The sequence below is a fragment of the Parus major genome, chromosome 23 (genome assembly GCF_001522545.3).
Source record: "Parus major isolate Abel chromosome 23, Parus_major1.1, whole genome shotgun sequence".
In the NCBI taxonomy this organism is placed as follows: Eukaryota; Metazoa; Chordata; class Aves; order Passeriformes; family Paridae; genus Parus; species Parus major.
In genome coordinates, this window is record NC_031791.1 from 301,303 (window position 1) to 309,758 (window position 8,456).

General features: G+C 51.4%; 1 protein-coding gene across 2 annotated transcripts in view; it reads left to right on the forward strand.

Annotated features, from left to right (window-relative positions):
* The first annotated feature begins 2,254 nt into the window (after positions 1-2,254).
* ARID1A (AT-rich interaction domain 1A) overlaps positions 2,255-8,456 on the forward strand; it is a 33,527-nt gene continuing 27,325 nt past the window's right edge. The window contains exons 1-3 of one of the 2 annotated variants that reach the window (XM_033519624.1): positions 2,255-2,498; positions 3,163-3,648; positions 4,207-4,320. In XM_033519624.1, the coding sequence (XP_033375515.1) occupies positions 2,298-2,498; positions 3,163-3,648; positions 4,207-4,320 (801 nt within the window). In that variant the 5' untranslated portion in view covers positions 2,255-2,297. The remainder of the gene's footprint in view (positions 2,499-3,162; positions 3,649-4,206; positions 4,321-8,456) is intronic. The other variant, XM_033519623.1, reaches the window with a different exon arrangement.

Here is an 8,456-nt window from a genome sequence, read left to right on the forward strand (position 1 = left end):
CAAATGTGTTTGAGAAGCTGCCCTCGGTAGAGGGCTGCAAAGGTGAGTTACAACCAGGAGGAAGCAAGCAACAAACGGAAAAGATGCTGAAATATTTAGTCAGTAACCCTGAAGTTGCACTTTGTCAGGTGGAAGGAAGGATGTGAGTGCCTGGGGGTGGTGAGAGCAGGCTGAAGTCAAAGGCCAGGGGCTGGGAAAGCTCCTGGCCCCGTTTTTACATACCAAAGGAGATAATGTGGGCAGGGAGAAGATGTCAGTAATCACAAGGCAAGACTTGGGGAAGCATCAGGGACAATTGCTGGGAAGATGTAAACACAATTTGCATCTTTTAGGGTGTATGGGAGCTCCACATGGGTGCTCCATTCAGGACTGAGGCCCTGCAGCTCTGAGGGTTCCAGCAGAGCCTTCAAAGGTCTCTTTTTCTTGCTCCCATGAATGGAAGCTCCTTTTCCGAGCTGGCACGGCCCAGTGTGGGTGCCTGGCGTGGGCTCCGGGCACGGCGTGCCCAGGGCACGGATCTGGAGCTGCCTCTGCCCCTGTTACTGCCCAGCAGCAGCTCCTGTGGTAGCTTGAGCATAAAACATGGAATAAAACTTGTCCAGGGTTGGTTTGGTGTGAGTATGGATGAGAATGGGAGCATCCAGCACAGCCCAGCGTGGGAGGGCACCCAAAATCCGCCTCTGCGGGGAGAATCGCTCAGGGGCTGGGCTGGGAGCAGCTCCCACAGCGTGCTCGGCTTTCCCGAGCCCTGCCAGGGCTCCAGGAGCATCTGGGAAACGCTCTCAGGCCCAGGATGTGGCTCTGGGGGTGTCCAGCGAGAGCTGGAGCCTCCCAGCTTGGCAGGTTCCGTGGGTGCCCTGAGCTGGGGTAGAGCAGAGCACCTGGACTTTGTTCTCCATCGATTTATTGACACAATCTTCCATTGAGCCAGCAGCCTCTCCCTTTTCCAGCCGTGCCCAGAGCCCCTGGTGGAGCAGCAGAGCCCCAGGAGGTGCCCGTGGTGTCCCTGTGCTGGCTCGGGGCTGTCCCTGGCAGCTCTCAGTGTGTGCTGGGCTCCAGGCCGTGCTGGGCAAGGCTTCTCTTGAGAGCACAACACCGCAAGAACTTTCTTCCCCCGCTAGGAGAGGGTGGATTCTGCGAAGAGCAGTGAAGTGCTGCTCTGCTGTGAGGGTTCTGTGGGGTTTGCAGCCTGGGCTGTGGGTGATGTGTGCTTGTGCAGACCTGCAGGGCCGCTCCTCAAGCTCCTGAGCTCAGGCAGGGTGGATCTGTGCAAACACCACCCCAGGGCTGGTGGCAGGAAGGGCTGGTGTAATAGAGAGTCCATTGTCATGGTGATCTGTGGAAAACATCTAATTGGGATTAGTTAGGTCACCAGGAGCTCAGGGAAGGATTCCCATTCAGTCCAGGGAATGGAGGTTAAGGACTGTGCTGGGATTCATTTAGAGGTCACCACACCAAAACTCCCTTTGCTTTAGTGGGGGAATAACTGCCAAGGTGAAAAAAAACCTGTTTTGAGGTTTATAGTGTCGAGGTTTACAGCATTTTCAGGAAATTCGATTGACTATTCCTAAATCTTGGCTCCAGGCAGGGGTAGCACAGATGAAGAAGTCCAAAGAAAGTTGCATTTCTTCACTCATCTCATTGTCTCTAAAGCTCAGGGACCTGACTTTCGAGGCCGACAGTTTTTTTTTTACATGGATCTGAATAAATTTGATTTAGAAACTCTTTATTCTCCAAAAGGCAGCAGACACAAAGCACATGTAAAAAAAAAAATATTCAAAAATGAAACTGCAGTGTTGAAGGCTGTGGATGTCAGCAGCACTGCCCAGTGTTACTACATCAGTGTGCATTAATTGAAATGCACAAGTGTAAATTAACAGCCTGTAGTGTTTTGGGAGACCTTGTTATATGTGAAAGAAGCAGTGTTTCCTGTGAATATTTAAATTTTCAGCCTGAGTTTACCTTGTTGTGGAATATCTGGACATTAAACTACTACCTGCAATGGGGAAAACCCACTTACACTGATCACTGATTTTTCTCGATCCTTCCCCCACTCTCCCCTGTCCTTCCCTGGGAGAGGTGTCAGCATTAAAGGGGTTTGGTGTTGGTGGAATGGTGTGTTTGGAAGGGCAGCAGGAATCCTGCTGAAATTCCAAATGTACCTTTGTGGTTTAGCAGCCGGGCAGAGGCAGGAGCCTCTCCTGCTGGGAGTTTTCTGCCGGGGTTTTGGGGAAGGTGTTCCAGGAGCGGTTCCCGTGCCTGACGCGTCTCCCGTTGCCTTGCAGCCGTCCAGCCCGATGGATCAGATGGGGAAGATGAGGCCTCAGCCCTACGGAGGGAACAACCCCTACACGCAGCAGCAGGGGCCGCAGGCGGGGCCGCAGCAGGGCCACGGCTACCCCGGGCAGCCCTACGGGCCCCAGGCCACGCAGAGATACCCCATGGCAATGCAGAGCAGGACACAGAGCACCATGGGCAGCATCTCCTATGCACAGCAGGTACGGCTCCCACAGCTCCCACAGCCTGGCACCGCCGGACGGCCAGAGACACGGCCCTCGCTCCCCCCAGCCGGGCTGGATCGGGTATTTAGGGAAAGTGGCATTTCTCCAGGCTCTCTTTGGTACCACACCTGCATCCAGGTGGGATGGATAGCCTGTGGAATCCTTGTCTCCAAGAGAGGTGGTGGCAGAGCAGTGAATCCAGCAGGGGAAAGATAAATAGCAGGGGAGGGAGATCCTCTTTCCTCTGCGCTGTGTTAGAGACACAGCTGTTCTTTGCACAAGAAATTACTCCAGGTCAGTTTTGGCTCATTACATGATCCAAGTGGCGCCTGCTGGACCGTTTGCAGGATTCAAAAGGCAATTTTTAGGTTTTTTTTTTGTTAGAGCAAGCAGTCTTTCCTTTTAATGTTACTTTTGTTGAAGGGTGGTCAGATAGGGATCCCTAAAAACTTATTGATGATGCCTCTTAAAGCTTGGTTATGCCAAGAATAACGTCACACACGAGTGACTTCTGCAGTTGTCCGGGAGGTATCTAGGTAGTGGCATTTCCAGTGCATTCCTGCTCTGCACAGCTTTCTGAATTTCCACTCTGGGAGCAGAGTCTGTGTGCGTGTGAAAACACAACTTTGTGACGGGCACAACTCCATCTCTCCCTCCGCAGATGCCTCCGTACGGGCAGCAGGGCCCCGGCGCGTACGGGCAGCAGAGCCAGACTCCCTACTACAACCAGCAGAGCCCTCACCCGCAGCAGCAGCAGCCTCCCTACCCTCAGCAGCCTCCAGCACAGCCTTCGCACTCCCAGCCCTCGTACCAGCAGCAGCAGCAGCAGCAGCAGCAGCAGCAGCAGCAGCAGCAGGCGGCTCAGCCCCCGGCGCCGGCGCTGCCCTCGGCGCAGCCGGCGTACTCGCAGCAGCAGCAGCAGCAGCAGCAGCAGCCCCCCAGCCCGTACCCGCAGCAGCCGGCCCCGCAGCACCCCCAGAGCCAGCCCCCCTACCCGCAGCAGCAGTCCCAGTCGCCGTACCAGCAGCAGCAGGCGCAGCAGCCCGCGGCCCCCTCGGGGCTGGCCCAGCCCTCCTCGTCGTACGCGCCGGCGCAGCCGCCGCAGCAGCCCTCGGCCTACTCCCAGCAGCGCTTCCCCCCGCCTCAGGTAGGCGCCTCCTGCCCCGCTTCCCTCTGGGCTGATCTTGGGAATATGGGGGAAAACCTTCCCGTTCCCCAGAGCACGGCTTGGGCCGTGCCCGGCGGCACAGAGGACACCAGAGCTGGTGCCTTCTCCTGTGGCTGGTGAAGGAACCGGCAAAAGTCAAACTCGGCTGCCTGGGGCCTTCCAGCAGAGCCCTCAGCGCGGCCTGGGGGAAGCTGAAGGGTTTAACTGACTTGCCTTGTTCGTGGTGAGGTGCCTGGAGCGAGGGTGAGAAGGTGAAGAGGCAGAGGGGCAGATCCAGGACAAGCTGTGATCCCCAGGATCTGGGATGAGGGAAAGCTGGAGAACGGCTGTTCTGTCATGGCCTGTGCTCCAGCTCTGGGACGTGTTTGTGTGTGCTGGCTCTCACCTCCTGTCTTGGGAAATGTCACCAAGGGGACATCTGTAAATGTAAATTTACAGTAAATCTGCCCCAGAGTCAGAACATCCCAGAGCGATTCCAACAGGGCCTTTATTGTATTCCCATTGTGACGTTTTTTTGTGTGTTTCTTGATGTTTCAGGAGTTATCTCAAGACTCGTTTGGGTCCCAGGCATCCTCTGCTCCCTCAATGGCTTCCAGTAAAGGGCAAGAAGACATGAACTTGAATCTTCAGTCCAGACCTTCCAGCCTGCCGGTGAGTGGGGCCTGGGCCGAGGGCAATCAGGAGCACAGCAGGAGAAATGAGCACTGGTAGTATTCCACGTGGAAATGGGAACGATGGAGCCTGCCTGTGCTTTTTACTAAGTCATTAGCTTCTGGCTTCCCACTGGAGATTGAATGTAATTTACAAAAGTAATGGATTTGAGAGGGGGGTTTAACCCTGAGTGCTCTGGTCTGCAGGTTCCACCCAAAGCAGTTAATTCTGTCAGCTCTCTGTGTGCAGTGTCTGTCAGAGGGGGCCCTGACCTCCAGGGAAAATCCTCATTTTTACCTCATTTTCCTGTTCCTTGGCCCATTGTGGCACTGGAACCACTGGTGGTTGCCACAGGAGCACCCCTGCCTGTCTGTCTCACTGGACCCTAATGCTGCTGATTTAAACTTCTCTGGTCCAGTCTGGCTGAGCAGTTGGTGAAAAAGACAAATTGATTGGTATCTGGAGTGAGGAAGATCAGTCCCATCGTAGCTCCTTCCTTGGCAGATGGAGAATTATGTTTTCTTTGGCATCCTAAATCTGAATGTGCAGTGACCAGCTGGGAATGAGGTTTGTGCCCAGGGTTCCTGCAGGTTTTGGGCCAGAGTCGTTTAATTTTGTCTTAAAACATCAAGAAAACACAGAAGGGTTGAAAGTTTAGGTTAGCTTGCACAAGTTGGTCTGTGCCTCTGGCCTGGAAGAAGAGTTTGGAGCTGCTGAGTTTCAATTTTGCTGGTAACTTTTGTTCTAACCAGTAGGAAGTGAGGGAGCTTTTATTTTTTCCTTTAGCCAGTGGCTAAGTGAGTGCTGGGAGCTGCAGCTGGATTGGCCAGAGGAGCGAGCTGTGTGTAGAACTGAGTTCTTTTTGCTCCCAGCAATGAGCACAGCTTTGTTATGAGCCCCTTGAAATAATGCCTTCGGATCATGGGTACAAATTGTCACCCAAAACACAAAGTGATTCTAGTTCTGACCACCTAATGGGAGTAGCTGTGGGTTGTTGCTTTTTCTTCCCTCTTCTTTTTTTTTTTTCTTTTTTTTTTTTGCCTTTTGGACCCTGATTACAAAGATTTAATTTGTTCTGAGGCCTGGGGGGGGTGGAAAAAAATAAAATCTTTTTAAATAGCATGTTTCTTTCCACTCTGCCTCTCCACAAGTTCTTCCATGTGACCCATCTTCTGGCGAGGAGCGCGGGAGAAGTGAAGCCACTGAAGTAATTGAAGAAATTGCTGTAGCTCAGAACGGTGGGAAGTCCTTTCAGAGGCACTGCTGATGGAGCCTTCCTCAATCCTACTGATCCCTCTGACTTGGATTATAGGAATTAGTAACGAGGCTTTGCAGAAGTGGCTCCTTCTCAGCACCAAGTGGGAGTTTGTTTTATACCTTGTGGTTAAATATATTTGGCCCTTTTCAAGTTGTCCCTTCTCAGGAGTAGTCTAAGAAAAGAAATCCAATCTCAGCTGCAAGAGTGGAGGAACCTAGAAATAAGGGAATATCTGGTTTTCCTGGCTTTACCACCAAATAATTTGCATTTAAGAAATCCAGCAGTCCTTAGCTTACCCAACCCTGGTGTATATTTGGCCTTTCTCTTCCTTAGTAGGCAAAAAATTAAAAAAAGGAGCCTGACTTACCCACCTTCCGTAATCTCTGGGATCCTGTAGGACAAGAGCAGCACCAGCTGGGGAAGGCTCCATCCAGGGATGCTGTGGGGTGTTGAAAGGCAGCATCTCTGGGATGCTGGCAGCCAAATCCTCGTTCCAGTCTGCAGTGATCAATCTCCTGCGCCGAGTTTGGCCTGGGGATGCTCAGGAGCACAAGAGCTCCGTGCAAGGGCACTATCAATTTCTTTTTATCTTCCTGATATTGCTCAGTCTGTCTAGTTGAGAAAGTTTTATCCTGCTCAGGAGGATTCCCAGATCCCTGTTTTGCCATTATGGATGACTTAGAGGAGCAGAGTTTGTGTTTGGGCTTTTAATTTCGTTACGGGGTCCTGAGCCCTCTCCCAGGCCTGGTGGGTGCTGTGGAAAAGCTCACTGGGTATCCTGGAACTGGGGCAAATCATGCCATGCTTCATCCTCAATTAAACACAGCTCAGCCCCAGCAGGAAAAGGAGGTTCCTGCTTCTTAGGTTCTTGGGAAGTGTTAAAAATTTCTGTGCCTTTACCAGTCCTTGGCCTTTACACATTGAAATTGTGCCTGAGTGTTCACGTTGGAATTGTGAACAGTAAAGGGGGAATATTGCTTTGGCTGTCCATCACCCTTCAGGAGGTGCTGATCTCCTGGCAGGGACATTGCCAAGTTGTTTTTGGGATCTGCCTGAGGAATGTCCTGTGGATGGTTCTGGGTGGGGCCTCCAGGATCCCTTCCCAGTCAGGATTGTTGTGTCATTAACTAAACTTTCTCCCTGATGCCTTCTGAAGAGCCCTGCCTCCCTGTGAGTGCCCTGCCTGCTCTCCCTTCCTGTAGCAGGCAAGCTGAGGAATTTCTCTGTAAAATTCACTGCTTCCCTAGGGAGTCTCCATCAGGATTGCAGCCAAACTAAACTTAGATTGCAATTGCACAGGAGAAGTGAAGTACAGTCCTTTGTGTCTGGGTGTAATAGAGGAATAGTAATCCTTGGGATAGATCTGTTTCTCCCAGGAGATTCCCTAGTTTCTTCTCCTTAGCAAAAAAATTCTTCCTGGAGAGTTGTATCCAGTTTATTCAGTGCCTTTGAGTCTTGGATTCTGAGGCTGAAGGAGTCAAACATTTCCAGGCAATAACTTCAATCTGTGGCAGCTCTGGGGGAAGCAGGTTGGGTGCTGGGACATCCCTTTGGGTTTGGGTTGCAGACCAGCTCAGCTGCAGAGATCTTTGGAGTTTTGTGTTTGTTGGAAAGCATTTTGTGTCTCATTATGGAACGTGGGATGGGTTTTACCTTGCCCCAGTCTCTGCCTCGTGGGCTGCCTTGAAGGAGCTCCTGATGTCTTTGGGATGGATGGAGGGGTTCCCACCAGGCTGATCATTCCTTCCCAGCCACAGCAGTTGGCATCTGGTGTTGGAGCTTCCAGGTTGGCCCCAAAAGCCATTAATGATCCAGGAGGGCAGATTCTGGCAGGGTTTTGGAGGTCCTGACACAGCCAGGTTACGTTTGAATTTTTGTGGCAGCAAACTGGGCAGCTGGGACAAAAATTCTGGAATTCCCACCCCAGAATGTCCTTAGTTTGGTCTCAGTGCACTGGTGAGCCTGAGGGAGAAACCACCCCCCAGCCTGGGCAGTTTATTTTCATCTTCTTGTAGAGTGGGAATAGTTTTAACCTCAGTATTTTACACTATTGGGAAACTATTTTGTTTATTTAGCGATGTTTCACTCTGGTTCATCTATGAATTTTGATCTGAAAAGTGTCCTGTCAATGGCAGAAAGGATTTTAACCATCTGAAAATAATCCATGGTTAGTTTCTGGATGTGGGTTCTGGCCTTGGGTCTTTGCATTGTGGCTTTAAGAAAATGAGGTTTTGTTGGCTGGGGAGAGGCTGCAGAGCTTTGGCAGAAAAATCTTGTCAGTGAATGTCCCCAGCAGTTGTGGGGTGGTTTTGGTTTGATTATCTCAGTCAAGCACTTACTGAGTTTGGCCACTGGACGTTGTCAGGAAGCACCACTTGGATTTTCCATTCTTTCCAAATGGTCATTTCAGCTGCTCTGGGAGTGGAATAAAGTCGAGCTCTGTCAGCTGCATCCCCTGACCTGGAAATAATCAATGCAACAGGCTGAAATGCAGCAAAGAAACTGTCAGAGCTGCCATGGAGGGAGGGAGGCAGCCTGTTTCCTTAAAATTTCAGTTTAAAATTAAGAATTTTCACAACTTTTTCAGGGGGCAGGGAGAAAGACCCATTTATAGTTGAATTTGCTGGTCACTTCAACCCTTTTTTTTTTTTTCCCCCTTCTTTTTTCTCTTTCCAGATGGGACTTCCTGCTTCTGTTTGGTTTGTGTTTGGCCTTTTGAGCTTGTCTTATTGCTTGCCTTAGGAGAGGGATTAGTAGTGTGTGCATTTCAGAGCAGCAGTGGATATGCAGATAAAGCCACCAGCACCCCAAGGCTTCCCCCAGGAGCACCTGGAGCCTGGCCCTGCAGATCCCTGCAGATCCCTGCAGCTCCCTGCAG